Source organism: Acanthopagrus latus, chromosome 6 (assembly GCF_904848185.1).
Source record: "Acanthopagrus latus isolate v.2019 chromosome 6, fAcaLat1.1, whole genome shotgun sequence".
Classification (NCBI taxonomy): Eukaryota; Metazoa; Chordata; class Actinopteri; order Spariformes; family Sparidae; genus Acanthopagrus; species Acanthopagrus latus.
Genome location: NC_051044.1, coordinates 32,977,417 through 33,000,186, shown reverse-complemented (window position 1 = coordinate 33,000,186; position 22,770 = coordinate 32,977,417). Strand labels below are relative to the sequence as shown.

The 22,770-nt window shown below is 39.7% G+C and overlaps 1 protein-coding gene and 1 long non-coding RNA gene across 3 annotated transcripts in view; one reads left to right on the top strand and one right to left on the bottom strand.

Moving 5' to 3' along the window:
- The window catches only part of sypl2a (synaptophysin-like 2a), a 42,076-nt gene extending 22,385 nt beyond the window's left edge, over positions 1-19,691 (top strand). For both annotated transcript variants that reach the window (XM_037100867.1, XM_037100868.1), the window contains 3 exons: positions 680-878; positions 13,196-13,369; positions 16,881-19,691. In XM_037100867.1, the coding sequence (XP_036956762.1) occupies positions 680-878; positions 13,196-13,369; positions 16,881-17,006 (499 nt within the window). In that variant the 3' untranslated portion in view covers positions 17,007-19,691. The remainder of the gene's footprint in view (positions 1-679; positions 879-13,195; positions 13,370-16,880) is intronic.
- Positions 13-7,793, bottom strand: LOC119021004. The gene is made up of 4 exons (XR_005075459.1): positions 7,298-7,793; positions 1,700-1,728; positions 929-1,017; positions 13-600 (listed from the first exon to the last, which is right to left on the bottom strand). It is a non-coding gene; the product is annotated as an uncharacterized LOC119021004 (long non-coding RNA).
- Positions 19,692-22,770: the final 3,079 nt, after the last annotated feature.

The window sequence follows — 22,770 nt, the reverse complement described above, 5'->3', positions numbered from 1 at the left end:
CTGAGCACTAGAACTTCCAGTCATAATAGCCTTTGTTGTATATCTGCAACTTACTTAAAGTGTGCAACCCACACTAGAACACCAGAACAAACACTTGCTAGATTTTTCTCCTCCTTCAGTGAATATCACAGTTACGCATTAGTGCCACCATCTGGTAAAAAGCACTATTACTCAGCTTGATAATAATTTTTATTTGGAGGTGCCTTTCAAGATACTCAAGGACACCTTACAATGCAGGAGAACATAGTCACATTAATTAAAACAGCAAATCATGGCAAGGACATGGCCAGCATGAACAAAACAAAACGAGACGTAGCTTGGATAAAAGGACTGAGGGATGTGGTTAAAAATCAATCACATCAATATAAATCATGATATTGCAAATGTATGTAGAAATATAACCATCTTATTACTTATGGAAAAAAGAAAAATAGTCACTCTTTTTAGTTCAGTTTTTCTGATGGAGCTGATTAACGACCAGAGTTGAAGGTTCTGTTTAATTTTCACACGCAGCCTTTTTAAATCTCCCATAATTCTTTCACATTTTCTCTTCTTGCCTTCGTTGGATAGAGGAGTAACCCAGGTGAGGCCTTGTTTTCTCTGAAATCACACACCAAGAGAGTAGAAACAGGAGTCATTAGAGCCAGTGTTTGCCTTCTCCCTCTCTACCTCCCATCAGGTTGTCTGCCAATCCATATGAGATACCGTCATGTAATGGCAGTACACCCTCTAAGACCTTCCTGCAAGGCGACTTCTCCTCCTCCGCAGAGTTCTTTGTGTGTGTTGGTGTGTTTGGGTTCCTTTATTGCACTGCCACACTGATCCTCTACCTGGGCTACCAGAACATCTACCGCCAAACCACTCGTGGTCCCATCATAGTGAGTACATTTCCTCTGGTCAAAAAATGCATTTTGTACATACTACTTACTTGTGTTGTCCTCAAACAGTGGATCTTAATGTCATGTGAAGATCCTCTTGCGCTGTGAGTGGGACTGCCCGCGTCATGGGTCATGACCCCTTACATTTTTAGAAAAGTGTACAAGACATTTAAATTACCCCTAGTGAACCACTTAAAAACTACAAGATGGTTTTTACAGCTCCTACCTCCTGAAATAAGGTGGGCATTTTTATTTCCTGTCCTTACCTATGGGGTGAAGTGATTAATCAGGTGTGCCTGATCATTGTACAGAAGTCAGGCACACCTGATAATCACTTCATCTAATAGTGGTCGACATGATGAAATAAAGATGCCCTTCTAAATTCAGGAAGTAGTGGAGCAGTGAAAATGGTCTATTAAGTGTTCAGAATCTGATTCCTGCATTATATTCATGAAACACAAAAGGGTATTAAATAAAGCACATTTATCGATTACATAAAAATAAATAATACATTTGTTACATAAACGTATACAAAGAACATTCCCAATTTTCATCTGTGCCTCCATTCAAATTATAATATAAAAGGGGACAGTGCATATAATCAAAGGAATTAAAAACAGCATACATATAATGTTTGTTTAAAAGGAAAAAATGTAATTAGCAAATTCAACACTTAGTTAGAATAACACTCAGCTGCATACTCAATACCATAATCAGCTGCATACTCAATACCATACTCAGCTACAGGTAGAATAACACTCAGCTGCATACTCAATACGATACTTAGCTACAGGTAGAATAACACTCAGTTGCATTCATACCTTGCAAATTGCATGGCTCCCGTCCAGTCCTGCTTTAAAAAAAAAAAAAAAAAGAAGTCAGTCTCCCACTTGTCAAGGTATTTGCACATAGTTTTGGGTTTCACTTTTTCACTTCGCGTTTGCATTTTTTTGAATCTCATGACGCGAATGCTGCTTGAATCCTGAATCTCGCAAATCTTCTTGCATACTTGGGGCACTACAACTGCTGTACTGCCACCTGCTGGGCTGGAGGGGAAACATGGGAGATTTAAGGGAAAATATGTAAACGGGAAGACGGCGGGACAAATGATTTAAATAACAGAATTTCCCGGGGAAAACAGGAGGGTTGACAGGTACAGATTTGGCTGACGAATATGCTAACTGACTGACAACAACCAGTGCACTGCCAGTACTTTCAGGCTCAAACTTGCTCTCTAGGATTTCTGTTCTGTTCCATGTGGTAGACAGAGTACATAGGCTATTTTAACTATTGATTTTTTTGGCAGTGCTACAGGGCATATTGTGAGCTGAATGTCCTGTAGACGTTAATTTCTATTTTCTCCAACAACTCTTTATATTATTATAATTGTTATTACACTTAGAAAAATGTGGAGAAAGCTGTTGTCGGAGCTTAAAGCTTTACCCTTCAGTATGGCATGACCAAAACGAGCTACCAGGACTTGAAAATGATGGTCAAAGACACATTGCTCAGCTTCCTTGTGGCCTAGTGCAGAGACAGCAGGAGAAACCAATGTCCAACCAGAGGTAGGTATGAGGAGGGTTGGTGTTCAGACATACACCTTATTTATAGTGAAACTCTTGCCAAAATGCAACCAAGGCATTTTTTGTTAATGTATGAGTCAACCCTTCGTGTGAAAGCATAATTACGATGAAAGAGGCAATTTAAAGATTGACCATGTTTTGTGCATGGGGCACTTTTACGCTAGCATCAAAATCACTATTTTTAAAACACTAAGGAGGCTCAACACAACATGAAACTTTGCTTGTCATATCACCAGGGTTTCTACACATGAACATGAGCATTGAGAACATTGTTTGTACACAGAGTTTATTAAAAAGAGCAGTAGCTTCCTCCTCTAGCCATCGTCATGGCAGCCCAGACGTACTCGGGGATCGACACGTCTGGGTAGTGTATGTGGTTCAGTTGAGCTATGTGTAGAGACCCTGGTGATTCTACGAGCAAAGTTTCATGTTGTGTTGAGCCTTCTTAGTGTTTTAAGATAGTGCTAACATAATGCTAGCGTAAAAGTGCCCCATGCACTTCATTGAAAATTAGTTTGAACAGAAAACAAAAATACAGTCAACCTTAAAACTACCTCTTTCATCGTAATTATGCTTTTACACGAAGGTTTGACTTATATACATTTACAAAAAAAGCCTGGGTTGCATTTTGGAGAGTGTTTCACTTGAAGTTCATCAATTTCACAAATTGATTTCATCCTGATCATTATTACATAAAAGTCACAACAGTTGAGTGAAATCAAGTCAGTTTAACATAGGGGCTGGAGAGAGAGAATGCAGCACAAAATGTGTGTTTTGTGCTGCATTCTAAAATGGTTCTAAGCAATGTATAATCTCAACTATTGTACATCCTTCATATGAACAAATTCAGTAAATAAGTAAATGAGAAAACAGAATTGAATGAGTGAATTTGACATTTTTGAGAAGATACAAATCGTAACTATTAAAACTGTTTCCCAGTGTAGATGATTAAATTGATTGATTGTATAGACAACAGAAAGAGATGGGGAAGGTCTAATTCATGTCACATTACAGTTTGCTCATATATGACCAATAAAATATTGAAAACTAAAACATGAATAAGTATTAAGTGTTACATAGAACCTTTTTAAAAATTTGGGCATGGACTGCCCCTTTTAAATGCACAATGTGTCTACTGAGTTCAAAACAAAAGCTTTTGCCAAGAGCCAAAACTTTTTGAAGGAATAAACCATTTACCCACAAATGGAGAACTCAGAGTTTGAAGTTTTGGGATTAAAAATGGATTTATCATCACTCCCTATTTTCCCCCAAGATAGCTTTATTATGCCTTCAGCATAAACACAAGCAAGTACAGCACAACAAAGAACAATGACCACATTACCATCGTATCAGTGTTCATACAAGCACGCACATATGGATAAGGAGTGAATGAAAAGAATGTAAACTTAGGATGTACAGTTTTCCAGATGCTGATAAACCCAAAGTCATCACATGTGTCTACTAACATCCTAGCTCTTTTCGAAGAGGTGCCAGGTTCTGCAGGCAATCTATCAGTAAGACAAAGTCTCCATCTACAACAGAGCATTCAGTTTCATGTTCAGCTCCAACTCCAACAGCACCTTTGTGATAAAGTCAGTGGGAGGATATGGAGGAGCATACATATTGAGCATTGAGCTATATTTCCCATATAGTAGACCCTTGATTACAACATATCGTCCATTACTGTCCTTGACACAAGACTCCACTTTAATTTCTTATTAATATAAATATAGAGAGATTTACAGTATCTCACATAAGTGAGTACACTTTGATAAAATGTAAAGTAGTCAGTGTACAGCTTGTATAACAGTGTAAATTTGCTTTCCCCTCAAAATAACTCAACACACAGCCAATAATGTCTGAACCACTACCAACAAAAGTGAGTACACCCCTAAGTGAAAATGTCCAAACTGGGCACAAAGTGTCAATGTTTTTTCCATTATTTTCCAGCACTGCCTTAACCCTCTTGGGCATGGAGCTCACCGGAGCTTCACAGGTTGCCACTGGAATCCTCTTGATGATGACATCATGGCGCTGGTGGATGTTGGAGACCTTGCACTCCTCCACCTTCTGTCTGAGGATGCCCACAGATGGTCAATAGGGTTTAAGTCTGGAGACATGCTTGGCCAGTCCATCGCCTTTACCCTCAGCTTCTTTAGCAAGGCAGTGGTCATCTTGGAGGTGTGTTTGGGGTTGTTATCATGCTGGAATACTGCCCTGCGATCATGCTCTGCTTCAGTATGTCACAGTACATGTTGGCATTCATGGTTCCCACTGACACCATCTGAACCAAATAAGTTTATCTTGGTCTCATCAGACCACAGGACATGGTTCCAGTAATCCAAAACTGTTTGGTGGGAAAATGGCTAATTGGACATCTTCACTTAGGATTGTACTAGGGCTGGGCGATAAATCGATTAATTCGAGTGTGTGGTTTAGGACAAAAAAAAAAAAATCTATTTTCTCTTTAACTTGCTCAGTCGCCGCTCCCCATGGGCTCCTGTAGTTCACAGTAAGCTCCATCCTCCAGTCGCTTTTACTTTCCATGGAGAAACAAACACAACAACATGGCAGCAAGCCAAGAGTTTGTCCCTAAAAAGGCACTGTCTCGTTAGTAGTTTGGTTTTGTGGCTTCTGACCTCGAACAAACCACGGTCTGCTGCAAAATTTGTTTAAAGGCTAAAGGCAGCAGATCGACCCATTTATTTCAGTCTCCCAGACAGACACTTGTATCAGAGTGGGACACTTGTTGTTCACCATAAGATGTACAAGACTGCGGCAGCACACAAACACCCAGGGCCCGGTGGATAGCTGTTCCGGATGCAGTCACTTTGCATATCGCTAAAGACATGGTGCCTGTATATACAGTGGAAAAGCTGGAGGTTCATCCACATGATGAAAACTTTCGACCTCAGGTCGGTGCTACCATGTCACAACGATTAAAAAGACAGCAAGCACACACCTCATATCCTGTACATCTACCAACATATGATGTTTACAATGCACTGCATGCAGATGTTTAATTTAGTTTACATATCTTCAGGGATATAAAATACTGTTTCTAAACAAAAGGCACCTTTTGCAAAATAAAGTATTTAATGAAAGTTATGTTAATGCTTTATCAATACCAATATGGAAACTGATATGCTTTTATAATAGCAAGCAATCTGTCATGTCAAATTTATGTTTACAAAAGCATTTTAACAAAAAGGGACGCATTTTTTTCAAAAGGATGCACTTTTATTTATTATTTCAAGTGAGTTTGAAGCTGCAATGTTTACAATGACGGGGCAAATTTGTTCAGAGTAATTGCATGAAAATAAATGCAATGCTTTTAATAATTTCTTTGTCATTTGAAGTTTGTTTTAAAGAAGGAAAAAAAATAGAGTAAAATCGTAAATCTAGTTTGGTGTGAAAAAATTGGATATTCAGTTTTTAGCCCATATCGCTCAGCACTAGGTTGTTTTTTTTGTTGCCAGTGGTTCAGACATTAATGGCTGTGTTATTTTGAGGGGACAGTAAATTTACACTGTTATACAAGTTGTACACTGACTACTTTACATTGTATCAAAGTGTCAATTCTTCAGTGTTGTCCCATGAAAAGATATAATAAAATATTTACAAAAATGTGAGAGGTGTACTCACTTTTGTGAGATACTGTAGATTTGTACTCCTCGACTGTCCCTCCCTCCTCTGCACGTGCACACGTTACTTTTCACTGATGCCGAAAATATTCAGCACACTCCTCTGCAGAAATATGGAGAGACAGCAAGCTCAATTTGTGGCAGCAGCACCTAGCTGCGGCATCTCTGGTGGCACCCCCAGATGCCGCAGCTAGGTGCCGCTAGCAGTCGCGGCAGATGCCGCTGTTTGCCGGAGGTGCCACATCTAGGAGTGCCAGCAGGTATGTCGCGGCACATGTCGCAGCAAATGCCGCTGTTTGGGCGAGATGTCGCGGCAGATGCTGCTGTTTAATGGAGGTGCCACTGCTTGTGCTGCTACCCATGACATCTGCCTTACCAGGAGGGATGTCGCAGCAGATGCTGCTGTTTGGGTGAAACGTTTGCCGGGAGGTGCCACTGCTTGTGCCGCTACCCGTGACATCTGGATCGGTTATTTTATTTACCTACATCGTGATCATTGAGTGGGCTAATTTAATAGGCTACCTTGACTTTTATCAACTTTCCTGCCGCATCTCTCTCAGTCTCAAGCATAACAAAATATACCAGGTTAAAGAAAAATCTGCATATTTTCCTCTGTAGCACTATTCCAATGTGGTTATGAGCAGTGTTGGGAGTAACGCGCTACAAAGTAACACGTTACTCGAATTCCACTACTTTTAGCAGTAACGAGCATGTAACGAAATGTTTTTTTTTTTAATCAAGTAACGCAGTTACAATTACTGACATTTAAATGAGTTTATCACTCGCGTCACTCTCCTTTGGGAAAAATGAACGCTTGTAGAAAAGAAGACAGAGTTACTCCATTCCTCCTCAGCTCCCTGACCGTGGTTGGGAAGCACAGGGTCGAAGTTTGTGTTTACCTTTGGGGTCAAACACCTTTCACGTGTTAAGCTGGTCAGGAAGTAATACCAGGGAGCTTTGCTGTATCTGGAGGAGCTGTCACCATTATTCACAGCCAAACTGCAGCCTATACTGTGCATTAACTGCTCGATTTACTACTGTTACCTGCTTCGCTCTCCTTCCTCTCCCATTCATTCACCTGCTGCAGACATGCACGCTCCCTCACTCTCGCTCGCCCTCACTCACCTCACGCACCACCCCATTCCTGAAAGGAGTTATGCCACTCTTGCAACAACAGACAGGTCTACTTTACCTGCTTCTGATCTAATGTTGCAGGACCTTATGGTGACGCGATGATACACCAGTTGAATCAGTCAATCAGCATTAAACCACAGCATGGCCGACGTTGCGGTTAGAATGAGCTTTCTCTCCTGGAGGCATGGACATTACTTTTCGCTTGTCAAAAGAAGACAAAAATGTTGTGTTGAGTTGTCATTTCTGTGAAAGTGTAAAGAACCTATCCACAGCAAAGAGTAGCAATGTTAAATAACTGAGACAGTTAAGTGTTGTACTGCTTGATTTTAAGGCCTGTTGCCCTGTTGATTACAATAAATAGGTCTAGGTCTAAAAATGGTGTTTATTGTGTTTGACTGTTCAGTACTGTTCATATTTATTTTTAAAAAGCAGACATGGAAGTATAACCTAAAAGTTACTTTCCCTAGTAACTAATTACTTTTGAAATACAGTAATTCGTAAAGTAATTCAGTTACTTTTAAAAGAAGTAACTAGTAACTGTAACTAATTATTAATTTTCAGTAACCTGCCCTACACTGGTTATGTGTAATTATTGCCTAATATAAAGCAGACTTTCAAAATGTGACCTTTAGAGTGACGAATTTCCGCAGTCCCCTTGTATCATAAAGTGGCATAAACCCTATCATAAGCGTCGCCTCTCCACACTTCCAATTGGCATTTTTGTTCAAATTGTAATGGACAAAGTAAGAAGAAAAAAAACATCACCTTTGAAACAACACAAATCACTGTAGCCTATGTTTTAGTCACTGATGAGGATTCAAATACCCGAAGTCACAGGAAAAACCCAAACATGTCAACCGTTTACATATTTATTCTGTAAATTTAAAATGTGTGTCATTGTGTCATCAAAATATTTGATTTTTTTCTACCTCACAGACCATCAGCCATCTGTTGACATGTCTGTAAATACTTGCCATCTTAAGTCTGAAACCACTTCACATTCATGATATATAAATGATATTTTAAATGCATTCTTATGTTCACAGGACTGTATTTAGAGGATTTATTGTAGTTGTTAAAAATTGATGTAGACCTATGTGGCACAACAGGGCAACACAAAGCACCTATGCATTAAACAAACTAAAAATAATAAGAACATGAATCATAAAAGATCAAAAGAATCAAAAGATTTGGAATAACAGATATGTCATGAAGATTTTGTGCAATATACCATCCTCTCTGAAAATAAACAATATCAGAGAACACACCAACATCAGCAAAATGGATGTTGGTTGACATGCATACAAAAACATTACCAAAAATAAGTGGGTATTTCACAGTCAAATTAAACCCGTATATATTATGGATCTAGATTTATAAAATGAAATACAATATAGGTTAAAAGTCTTAATCTGTTGAGTTGCAAACCAGTGATTAAAAGCTTCATATATTTCTGTCTTCTGATACAGAGGGATTATACTGTATTAAACAGTCCAAAAAAACACAGAAGGTGGGTTCCAAGTCGTTTCAATGTATTGACATTGTGAACAGCAGCCTATGTCTCTGGATCTGATGTCTGTTCAAGACACATATTTTGGCAGCATATCTGGGGTGTGCAAGTGCATAACTGAAAGATATTTAAGATAAACAGGACAAGAAAGTCAGACAGTGGAAGCAGTGAAGACTTTGTATTCCTTTGGGGAAAAAAACAATGTGAATATGGAAAACCTGTATCACAGTAGTATTACACAGCATTTTTAATATAAAGAAAGATAATAACCTAAACGTGAGCTATTCATTTTCTTTCTTTTAGCAGCATTGCAACATAACATTATTTATGAAGGCCTACTTTTGTTCATGTAATCTTATTTACGTGAAATAAAATCATGTGTAAGAAATTAATGAAAATAAGCAGTGACATCTCCCCCCAACAGTGGCATCTGCCGCGACATCTCGCCCAAACAGCGGCATTTACCGCAACATGTGCCACAACATCCCTGCTGGCACTCCTAGATGCCACGGCAGATGTCACGGGTAGAGGCACAAGCACTGGCACCTCTTGGCAAACAGTGACACAAGCAGTGGCACCTCCCGGCAGATGTCATGGGTAGCGGCACGACAGTGGCACCGCCGGCAAACAGCAGCATCTGCCGCGACTTAGAGGAGGTGCCAAATCTTGCTAGCTGTCTTGCTAGCTCTCCAGGATTGTAGACCTTAGCTTTAAATTTATATTTACTAAAGCATTTTATCAAAAAGGGACACGGTCTTTTCAAAAGGATGCACTTTTATATATTTTTTCAAGTGAGTTTGAAGCTGCATTGTTTATGATGGCAGGGCACAGTTGTTTAAAATCATAGCAAAAAAATAAACGCAATGCTTTTAATAATTTCTTTGTAATTTGAAGTTTGTTCTTGAGAAGGAAAATCGATTAAAATCATAAATTGAGATTAGTGTGAAAAAATCGGAGATTCAATTTTTAGGCCATGTCACGCAGTCCTAAAACACACTACACTAAACACTATATAACATACTGACTATACACTCCAAACACGCAATATAGGTTGGGCTAGCAGCTAGCTACACATGAACATCCACAGATTCCGATTCCACTTTGTTGTCCTGGCATATCCGGATCTCGTCAGACCGGAACAGACTCAGTCTTGGACTCGTTTAGCCTCATTAATCCAAAACAGTCAGTTTAGATGCACAGAATGGGACCGAACCGCCGGCAAAATCCCAGTCCAGCTTGATCCACTGCAGGTATAAATCCACTCGTTTCTTCAGCTGTGTCATGGAAGTGAGCTCTGCAGTGATTGGCTCTGGAGCGCACGTGACTAAGGTGGCTACGGTTAGCAATGCTAGAGGAATTCGTAAAGCATTTATGAAATCATTTATTAACGGTATCATTGTAGTCCAAACAAATGTGACATTGCATACCCTTGAACCACGCTGCAGCCATGTTGAGAATCTCAGGTCAGTCTGATCCTGATGTGCAGAGATATTTGACCCACACATACACACACACACACAGACAGAGATTCCTTGCTTTTACAGAGAGATGAGTAAATACACGTTTAAATTGTAGCAGTGGACTTATTTAGGCAGAGTTTTCTCATGTTTCTCACAATACACTTCAAGCAGGGTCATTTTAAGTTCCATGACCCCTTGGAATTTTTTACCATCTAAATGCTTCGAAGGACACACAATTGTACAAAATAGTAGAGCCCGACAGATTTATTTGTAGGCAGATTTTATAGCCTATCACAGATTTATCAATATCAGTGTATATATTGTCTGATATGAAAACCTTATATTTAAAAACTACAAATACAGAATGGAAAAAGTTACTCCAGCAGAGTGCGTTTCAATGGGGGTTAAAACAGCTGGTGTCAGGAAATATAACAGCTACCTCACTAATGGTTAAACTCTAAACCAGCATAGAGATGACAATTACTAACATAACATAAGCCAACATGTTCTGAACAGACACACTAAAAACATTGAGTTTTAGAAATAAATAGCAAACTTACTATTAATATTTTAACTTTCAGAAAAAAACTAATCTCTAAAAAAACTTGAACATTGCTGAAAATAAATATGTGCGTCTGTTAGAGGTTTTATTCTGCCCTCCGCACAGCATCACACAGCCGCTTTCCTCCTGTCTTCTCCATACACAGTGTGCAGGGGGGTGCGTCAGTCACTCTCACACTGACACCGGGCAGGTAGCAGCTGCAGCTGGAGGAAGTCTTTACACTACAAGTGATTTTTAGCTTATTATTATTATTAGCAGCTGTTTTTGAGAGGGTCCATTTTCACTCTTATTACTTATCAGTAAGGCATGGACAAAAAGCATGTCAGCGGTGGTCTTGACCAGTCTCATTCAAAAAACCTGAGTCTGCCCAGCCCAAAACCGAGATAAGACCGGTAAAAATGCCCTTGATTCCAAGACGAGACCAAGAACCTCAAAGACCGATCTCGAGTACTACAACACTTGCTGCAGGTGTATCTTTTTTTTTTTTTTTTCCCTTTTAAGGAGCTATTTAAGGAGTTTAGGAGCTATTTTGCCAGAATTGACTCCATCACCTGGAGTAGATTCTCCCCATTTACTTTGAGTCTTGGATTATTAAAAGCAATATTGCAGGATAGTGTACCTGAGCTCCTGCGAAATGTGGCTACTCAGGTTTTTGCATCACCAAAAATCCCGATTTTCTATTTGATGACCTTTCACCCAAGTGTAACTCTAAACATCATTATAGAAATAGAGAGAATGGAATGTGAAATTATTAATTACTAGTACATTGCCCGTAGGAAGTATATATTCCTATAGAAAAGTTGGAGGTTATGTAGCTTTTTCATGGACGGCCAAATGAGGCTGTGTTTGAAGGTGGGACATCAGGGATATTTAGGTTTGTTGTGAAATTCGATATTCCAGGGTAATTGGCCATTTTTGACTATTTTAGATTTTGCCATTATATTTCACTGTAAAAACTGTTTACCTTGTCTTGCTTGGTGTCATTATTTTCAGCACATGTGTGACTGTACAGTTATTTTTTCATTTTGACATACTGTATTAACATAATGGACTTAAAATAAAAAAACACAAAAACATAAAATCCAAATAGGAGTAGTGGGCTCTACAGTGATTGGCTATGGTGGCCATTGTTGACAATGCTAGCGGAGTCATTTGTGGTAAATAATTTATGAAATGATTTATTAATGGTATCATTGTAGTCCAAACAAATCCGATGTTGCACACCCTTAAACCACTTAGCAGCCATGTTGAAAATCTTAGGTCAGTCTGATCCTGATCGGCAGAGATATATGAAAGAGAGACAAACACACCCATAAACACACGCACACATAGACAGACACACACAGACAGACCGACAGAGATTTCTTGCTTTTATAGAGAGATAGAGAGATACACTGCTCAAAAAAATTAAGGGAACACTTTAATCTCACATCAGATCTCGATGAACAAATCATTCAAGTTGAAAATCTTTACATTATCGTATAATTTGTTGAGCACAAAATGACATAACAGTCAATGGAAATCAAAATCAACCCGCTGAGGGCTGGATTCAAATTCAACCGAAAAATGTAAGTAAAACATTGAAATCAAAGACTGATCCAATTTGCAGGATTTTCACTGCAACTCATAGTGTGACTCAGTAGTGTGTAGTTTATAGAACGGGGGCTTCAATGGCAGACCTGCCTAATCTGGTCTTCACTTGCGAATGTTAATCAAGCTGCATGGTGCTGGGTTATGAACACAGGTCCCACTAGACGTCAGGCCCTCATGCCACCCTCATGGAGTCTGTTCCTGACAGTTTGGTCAGAAACATAGATACCAGTAGCCTGCTAGAGGTCATTTTGTAGGGCTCTGGAAGTGCTCCTCCTCTTCCAGTAGCAAATACTGGTTCTGCTGGTGGGTTGTTGCCCTTCTACAGCCCTTTCTAGCTCTCCCCATGTAATGCCAGTCCCCTGGTATCTCCACCATGCTCTTGAGATTGGGTTGGGAGACACAGCAAACCTTCTTGCAACTGCATGTATGGATGTGCCATCCTGGAGGAGCCAGACTACCTGTGCAACCTAATTGGGCTGCAGCTACTGCCTCAGGCTGCCAGTAGTGACAAGGACACTAGCAGAACACAAAACAAGAGAAGCATCAGTCAGGAAGGAGGAGAAGAGAGCAATGGTCTGTGGCTACCACATGCAAATACATTCACTTTTGTGGGGTGTCTTGCTTTTTCCTTTCCGTTGCAGCAGTTGTTCACGTCTGTCCCTATGGCTTTCCAACTTAAATAATTGATGGCAAATAAGAGCTGTTCTTGGTTTGAAAGGCTAATTTCATATTGTAGATAAAGTTTACATGCAAAAAGAGCTAATAGCTGTCTCAGTGATATTAATGTGAATGTAAACAGTCTCAGTGTTACTCTGTTCCACTCCCTGCCAGGACCTGGTGGTGACCGCTGCCTTTGCCTTCCTGTGGCTTGTGTCTTCCTCAGCCTGGGCCCAAGGTCTGACTGATGTTAAATGGGCCACTAACCCAGATCACCTAGTGGAGTCCTGCCAAGACATCTGTAAACCAGGAGCGTCTCCTTCCATGGGCCGCCTCAATGCCTCTGTGGTAAGTGGGTCGACGACTGATATATGAGCCAATATTGGCCTATCAGATATATTGGTGTCAGTAAATATGTTGTTTAATAAACACAAGGGAGGTGGAGGCCAATGGCGGAATAGCATATGCAGAATAAGGAAGAGCCATATGAAAGTATATACTTTGTTTCAACAAAATAAGAATAAAAAACTCTTAAGGAACCTGTACTTTTTTTCTTAATGCAGCTGTATTATCCAGGAAAATATTAGTTAAGGCTGAGTATCGGATTGGGACTCGCTATCGGCAGATACTAAACACTAAAGGACTTGGATCGGGGTAAAAAAAAAAACCTGATCGGGACATCCCCACAATTTAGTGTGTACTGAAGCAATAAACTTAACTGGGAATTTAATAATTACAAATTGTAATGCAGATAAAGATGTTTAGGATAAACTATAAAAAAAAAAAAAAAGGTTTGATATCACTGTTATCAGGTGAGTCTGTGACACTGCACTGTGACAGCAGACCCTTGTGTACAGCCAGCTGAAGTATGTGAGACGCAGCTCTCGCTTGGTACCGCCATATCATCCTCTACCTTTTACATATTCCATACGTTGTCGTGTAAAATGATGTGAATGTCTATATCACAAATGTTCAGCATCTCCTCAATTGCCTGTTTTACATACTGTCCCACGAAACTGGTGCGCATACCGGCATGTTGTAACTTGAAAGTGGAATAAATGCAATGTAATGCCGAGATGGTGGGGCATACCGGTGATTCAAAAACTCCAGGTGACAAAGAAAACCCTGATCCTCTACCACAGAGATTAGCTGGTTATCCAGAGTGATTAATTTATACTTATCTGTAATATTTTTGGCCATGTCACTGTCTCGAGGATATCTCTCTGTCCTTTTGAAAGTATCTGCGAGTGTCGTATTGCAGATGTTACATGTCGCTGTTGGACTACTTTCGCCTTCTAATTTAAGTTATTTCCACACTGCAGACATTTTATCCACAGGTTTGCCAGAGAAACGTTATGCACGCGTCTGCATTCAGCCAAAAATTGTGCTCTGATGTTAAAAGAAAGAAAACAAAATCGGGCTTGGGTCCACGTTTAAAATTCAACCAATAGTGTCACTGCGGCAAAGTGATGTCGGACAGTCTGACTCTGTACCACCACATAATGACGATAAAAAATAATGAGAATAAATATACATATATATATCCGATCCCTGACGTAATCGGCCCCCATTTCGGCACATCCCTACTAAACTGTATTCTTAAACTGTAAAATATCCTGCCTTTGCAACAAATCAGAAGTGTGTGTTAGTCACTTTAGACATATTATTGCAAAAAAATTTAATATCAGCCTATATATTGATATCAGAATTCCCTAGTATCAGTATCCACATCGGCTCCAAAAAATTGAGTATCATTCTGGCTCTTGTAGTGAGTCTTGATAAAATTGTGCTGCAGACCATATTACCTGCTTAAGAGACCACCACATCCCAGAGTGGCCATACTGCTTCTGTAGAGCAGTGTTTTATTAAACTTTTATGTTCCAGGGTTTAGGAGAGCACCAGATATGTCCTGAACTGTTCTGTTCCCAGCTGGTTTGGGAAAAAACGGGACACATGTAATTACACACTGCAGTCTGAACTTTTGAACCTAAGTAACAAGATGTGGGAAATATTTTGTCCTCGATGTCATCACTCCATCCAATCAGCTGTGCTTACCAAGGAAACAGGAGTTTTATTTAAATCCTTAAAAAATGTGCTCATTGCACCTTAAAGGCACAACCCCTTTAAGGCAGGAACATACCGCCCCAACTGCTGGATGCGTGAAGTGTTTGGGGAGACTCGGACGAGGTTGGGAACAAATATGTTTGGTGTGGTCAGCTGCGTCGGAAGCTTTCGGAGCTGCGCGGACGTTGTCTGCTCCAATTCAGCAGGCAAAGTCTGAGGAGGTGGGCCGTCGGACGTCTGAGCCATTGGATTCGCTGATTGGTTGTGTGCCAGCTGAATGGCCGTTCTGATTTGCGGTGTGCTAGTGGATCAGCGTGATGTGTGGGAGGGGTGGAATACTATGTGTGCTGTGTTTTTCTATGCACCCAGTTCCGTCATTCCCCATTTTTATGTTTTGCAGTACTGGCACGAGACTAGTTGTTATGTCTGTTCAGGAAAAATTAATCTGTGTTCGTTTAGTAATGCCTCAATGCACGATTAGTGTGCAGCCGCCTCTATTTTACAACTCGCAACACAAGTGCCACCTGCTTATTGTATCTCACACAAGCACAGAACATATACGCTACTGTGCAGTAGGTAGCATGTTGAAGCGGTGTGTTTCAATGCAACTTTTCTGCCGAACAGGTCAGACAAGAGGTAACGGAGTGGTGGGAGAGTGGTTGGATAAGGCAGTTGGACATCTGGGCAGTGTGTGGGGGCCTTTACTTCCACCAAGAAAGTTATGTTTTCCCCCATGTCCATTTGCTGGTTGGTTGGTTTGTCAGCAAAACTACACAGAAAACTACGAAACAGATTTCCATGAAACTTGATCTCTTGGCTATCATGTTTTATATTGGATTAGGCTTGATTGAATTACAAGAGACTGTTGGGTAATGTTGTACTGAGCGCCATTCTAGACATAGAATTATCCTGCATCAAAATTGTTGAACACCCAGCATAACAACTGAAAGAAGTTTGTCCTATCAAAAAGAATGTCCCTATGTCACTCAAATTAGCTTCCTTGCTGCTGATTGTTTGTAGGTAGTCCCATGCATAACTGCATCATCCATACCTGAGATAGATCAGACATAAGTTATTTATACTATCTTTGCATTTCTTAACAGAGTAGCCCTGCTACCAACTATTCCATTTCTTATTGGAGGGTGGCTGACAGTAGCTTGTGATTGTGTATCAGTGCAATCAGTGCCCTCTGGTGTTGATAAAAATAAGATAAAAATGGGACATTCCCCTGCATTGCTAGAATTCATTGGAGTAAACCATGTGGAATGCATTTTAGATGCACTTTATAAAATGAAGTTGTTTAATGAATGTCCTTTACAATTAGTTTGATTATTCAGCTTATTCTGTCATGAAAACAAAGAGAGGCAGAAAAAAAACAGCCAATGAAGATCTTTCTCTTCTCATTAACATTTATCCCCCAAAACTACAGAGTGCTCCTTGAAGATCACAAATGTTCCAATCCAGAGTTGATTTCAAATAGTATAGTGTGTTTAATAGCATTACCAGGAGTGGTGGTGTTGACAGGGTATGGCTACAACAGATCAACATGGTAATGTAGGGAGATAGAAAAAACCTTTTTAAGCTTATGGCACTACTGCACTGGAACACAAAGGATGAAGACATAATTTCATGAATATAATGAATCTGATGAAACTACATCACAAACTGTCCTCTCAAGGTACCAGTTTAATAATTACCACATCTTGACTTTATCAACACAGCCTGAAAGTGTAGCTTTGTAAGTGCAATGTAAACATTATTTGTTGTCTCTAATCATTTGTTTGTCTGTCTACAGATTTTTGGCTTTTTGAACTTGATCCTGTGGGCTGGTAACTGCTGGTTCATTTACAAGGAGACTCCTTTCCACAAGGATCCCAACCCTCCAGCTACAATGGAGGAAGGAGGGGCCCCTGGGCCCTAGTCACATCACTGAGGGTCCCTGAGCATAGCCCTATACCCACAGAAGAAATGCTTTGTGCCCAACACTGTTCTGTAATGTTAACCTGCTCCCCCTCCCATTTCACAGAAATGAACCCAGTCCCCAATGACCAAGCAGCACAAAATGTTCCTTAATTTTGTCAAAATCTGTCAACTTTCAATTCCTGCCTGCATGTCTTACAGACAAAGTGCAAATACACTAAACACAAACTAAAATGCATAAACTTTATATACAACAAGAAATACTGTGGATGTAATTACTTAAAACTGTGTTCAGAACCCGCAGTGCATTTTCTTCCACATTGGCACATTGTGCCCGCTGGATGTGATGAAATTGTGATGTAAGACACAAGATTCTTTACTTGTCCTCAGGCAGGGAAAAGGCAACGGATTCACGGAAGTTAAAATCAAACAGCTCTTGCATCCAGTAAAAGCCAGTATGGACATAACAGAAATAACATTTAGAGGGAGTTTAGCCCATCATCTTCCCTGAATGATCCGATCACAAGTGGGAAAGTCTGTCAGCTCACACCTGACATTAAAATGCATTTTGACACGCACTTTGAGTGATGTGATCTCACTTCCCCACTCAATATACGTATTTAGATGTATGTCAAAGGAACAAACAGTTATAATATTTTATTACACATAGAAAGAAATATCCTATAGACAAAGGGAGATTTCATGTTTAACATTTGCTGCATTTACAAGAAGGCCCCAAATAGTTAGACATGTTTTTAAACAGTGTTTCACAAGGTTTATGAGTTTTCCATCAAATTCAGCAACTCACAAAATTGAGCAATTTCTTTAAGGGAGTCTGTGGAAGCAGTGTAAACAGTGTGTTCACACAGCTGCTAAATGTTAGCAGGTAAGACCTAAGTACTGTAGACACTGAAGCAGACAGGCTGGTACAACCATGCTGCCACAAACTGACACTTTTTACAAGGAGACAAACAAGGTTTGAATCATACACAATGTGCATACACAATGATAAAACCACATGTGGCACAGAACACCTCCTTTAAAGTGATTTGAGTGATAGGATCTCGAAAACTCCTCACAGCGTCTTGCGGCTGTTCACACCTGCACTTAGAGCTGACCACTTTTGATCGGATCACTCAGGAAACGTTGATACGAGATCTGACCAGGGCCTCAGAAGCAAATTTGTTAGATTGGAGCAAATGCACACCTGGAGTTCTCTCTGTCCAGTAAGGGCCTGTTCAGTTTCCATTATGTAAACTGTAAGAGGAAGTGCTACTATACAGATTCCACATACTGGAACTATGTCAGTAATTTCAATTTCAATAGATTAGGTTAAAATATACTAAGCACTCCTCTTCCTCCAGTTGAAGCAGCAACTGATTCCAGATCCCCGTTGTATAAACAGACCTGTGCCTATAGAATCCCGTCTCCTTTTCTGATCTCTGCCTCAGAGGCACATGACCATCTAATGATTAGATTCAGCCATGCCATTCCTGCACCAATATTCAAATCTACTGACACACACTGAAATGAACTTCACGCATGTTTCAACACACATTGATTTCTTGCGCTGACTCTTGATGGCAAAAAGAATACATACTGTTAAGTAACACTGTAAATGACACTACAACCTATTAGACTTATGTATACTTCAGGTGGGTAAGCAGAGACTTTAATTTTCAAATTATCATCATGAGTGTTGTACTCACTGTATTGTTTATTTTCAGCCTGTATCCAGAACAAGGCAGGCTTTCTACATGTTTACTGCAGTACCTCCTGTACACAAGTTCACAGTGGAAGTGACTGACAGACATAAGGCCAAACCAAGTTTTGTTCCTTTTTGATCAGAATGTTACATTCACATTAATCAATAACACTAAGACTCATCCTTGTCTGACCTATCTTTGCATATGGTGGCGTAAGGTGACGTTATTTATAAATGATTGATATGTATTTTTATCTACATTAATTGGTCCATTGCATATTTTTAAAAACAATGTTGGGTTTCTGTTTGTATTTCCTTTTGGAAACACGCCAGTGTGCAGCTTCTCTTGGATTTTTTTTGTGTGTGTGTGTAAAATTTTCACATTTGCTGTTGAATTTCTGTACCCTAGGCTTAATCTTGTGATGATCAATAGCTCAAGTAACAAATGTGGCAAAATGCAGTTGCCAAAGTGATGTAATCCTGCTGTATGTCTTTATGACTCCTGTCCAGAGTTCTGCTATTGATCCAACTTTACAGCCAGTGCCATGCATTACAAGGTTTTGTACTGAACATCAAGTTTTCTCTGCTGATGATAATTTTTCAACAATTTGAATATTTGCACTGGACTAAGAGAGATCTCTTGATCTTTATGAAGTAACTGTTGACTTGATTTGAGTTATTGGGCCATGTGGGCAGCTGTTTAATTTCATCACTACTTCCTCTGTAGGGAATAAATGAGGGGCTGATTGAGTCACAGTAAGTAAAGTAATATATTTTCCACATCATATTGAAATTAGACACATAATAAACAAGATGCTTCATCAATTTTAAAAGCTAAATCTTAGTTTAGTTAGAACATGACATGTTGATGTTTATATAATGAGACTATGTATTATCTGCCTTGTTTGTGCATGTGTCAAATATGAGAGCTGCAACTGCTGGATTCTGTCTCCTTTCTTAATTACATGAGTGTATAAATTAGTACGTCTGTACTTATTTATCAACAATCCTAATGGTTTACAAAATTTAAAAGCCACTGTGCAGCATTTTTATGTGTGATTGTAGAATCTTTATTATTAGTCTGCCAAAGTATCTTTATTACACTAACACTGGATGGTGTCAGATTCAGAAATTCTGCAGTTCTATACAATAGGAATGACTTTTCCTGTTTTGACCACAAATCAGTCAATATTCAGCCAGATGTGTGAACAGGTAAATAAACCATCCAACTCTTTGTTGGGTCACTTGTTAGCATAAAAGAGATGCCAGTGTCATCCCTCAATGGCGGCTTCATCAATGGCAGCTTTGTAACTCCTCTTCTTCCCCTCCCTCACCATCATCAACAAAGATGGAGGCAACCAGGGAAGGGCTGTTTTGAAGCAGATGCCATTGTAAACGTGCTTCAGAGGTAACAGCGAAGAGGTCCACAGCCTTTTAGTGGATGACCCCTTAAAAAGAGTTCAATCCTGGCGTGACTTTTCCTTCTCAGGCAGAGTCATTAAATGGAGTATCCACTTTTTTGTACGATAAAATATATAGAAACCTGTATCCTTATATCACCTGGTGTCCCTTAAATTCATCATTGGATCACTTTGATGGGACAGATGAAGTTGGGAGTCACTGCCATAGAGGCACATGTGGCTATGATGTATTCATTCTTGAGCCCAGCTCTCTTCTGTTTTACAAGGGTGCTTTATCATTTTGGAGAAGGAGTTTGAAGTCTGAATATTTACAATATTAATGATGTAACTAGAACTGCAAGCAGTTATGAACGGGGACCAAGGCCCCCGTGCAACTTGGACCCTGCGCACCGCAGAGCCCATGGAAGTTGGCCCCAAAAGGTTGACAGGCTCGGAGCAAAAGTGATGACACAGGCCAACGTCTGAGCCGTGTTATTTGCTGTAATGGGAAGTGCACCGGAAGTGCGTAAGGCTGAATGTGTGCCAATTTGGATTTGTTGTACTAAATCACGCCAACTTTGACCAGTCGTTACTTAACTATATGGCTGGCCTCAGGAGTGACCCCACATTAGTACTGTTTCATTACATTTCTATAATTGCAACAATAAATGAGAGTGACAAGGAAAAATGCATTTATGTTGATTAGTGTGTAGGCCTACATTTTCTAAACGCACTGTTAGCCATTTGTCTTGCATATGTGAGACGTGAATTAATGTTACAGAACCTGTGGAGCAGAAAGAACTTTTTGTGAGGAGCTTTAGAGGTGACGTGTTAGCATGACACACTGGATGACTTCAGGAACAATTGACATAAGTTTGATGTTGAAAGCATTTAGTTTGACCGAAATATGAAACAGTATGTGTTTTTTAGCTAGCAAAAAAGATTGTTAGGGTATAACTAGCCGATTTTTTTGAAGTGGCAAAATTTTTTTGACAACTTTTCATCAGACACATCTGGAGATTCTGTGTGCAAAGTTTAAGGCAGGTGGCGCTTAAATTGTAGGAGTAGTTTGAAAAAGTAGGTTTTGCATATGTGACGATTCAGCAAACGAAATGTGCAGCAGAAGTGGGCATGTCCTATGTCAGAAAACTCAGCTCTATTCAGGTAACATATGGATATAAGGTTTGCGAATGTGTTATTTAAAATGTGGAAGTTACAGGCAAAAATGCTATTGCATCTATTATAACGCCACCTAGTGGAGTACATGTGCAATTTTTGGTATGGAAGAACTGTGTCCTCTTCTATATGTACCATATAAATTTCAAAGCTCTCTGCATGATAGTTTGGCTGAAATTAATGTTTGTTGTTTATCTTGTAATAAGCCACGCCCACATCGACCAGTCATGACCACCTTCAAGATATGGCCTCAGGATTGGCCCTACATCATACCGACCAACTTTCGTAAAAACTGGTCCAGCTGTTCAAGAGATATAACCTTCCCATATTTTTAGTCACCCTTGTGGCCAAAATTCGCCAAATTCGGCTCATCCCTTCCCAGTCTCATGGCAACTAAGGATCTCAAATTTGGTGTTCATCAAATCAAACAGTTTACATTTTTATAGTTAGCTACAGAAATATATTTGTTAATAATTTGCGCATCAAAATTCTTTTGATAACTTTAGATCAGGTCCAGCTGAAGAGTGTATGTGCCAAATTATCAGACAAAATTCCAAGGAGGAGGTATTCAAATTTTTGCCTTTTATCCACAATTAAATAAACAAGCTGGTCTTAGAGTAAAATAAGGTCCCAGAAAACAGTTTGAAGCTGGAAAGGTGGCAGGGTCTGCCACATATAAGCGAAGTTGACAGTGTAAATTGTGTTGTCCTCTAAGGTCAGTTTGTCTATTCAGTTTATTTAGTCATTAAGACAGTTTGTTTATGTGGTTTGTTTAGGCAGGAAAAAAATCAGCCAATGACGAATGTTCTTTTCTTATAAGTATCTAAAAATGAATTATTTATTTGAATTTGCCAGTGTCATCCCTCAATGGCGATGAATGACAATGACAATGAATTTATTTGATACCACAGTGGGACATGCCTTTGTTAGAAATATGCAACCTTAGACTTTTGTAACACACAGATCATCAGTTAGTACATTAAGTAGTGTGAGCCCCCCCCCCCCCCCCCACACACACACACTACAAATGGTATAATCAGCTTAACAATTTGAGTGAAAGCTGAATCCCTCAAAACTGTCCCTGAATGTCATAATATCATGGTATTTGGTTTGTCCCCCCTTTGCTTTAGTGACAGCAGGCAATTGACCTTGCCTGGACTTGCATGGACTGTATGATTGACTGTCCCACAAAGCTTCTTGTGGTCTTTATTGGAAATCTAATTATTCCTCTACCAAGACTCTGGCCATTGCAATTATCACACAAAGTACAATCAACTCAATAGACATCTGAAGGGGGCAGTGTTTGTACTGTGTAACTATCTCGCCACTTCAGCTCGGCAAGATGACACTGTCCAGGAAAACACAAAGAGGGAACTTGGCACTAAAACTGTACATCGTAAGGTACTTGATTTTTTTAGACTACTGACACTTCAGCTGAACTCTCAAAAGCATTTATGCAGAGAATTAGAACTTGTCCCCATTCT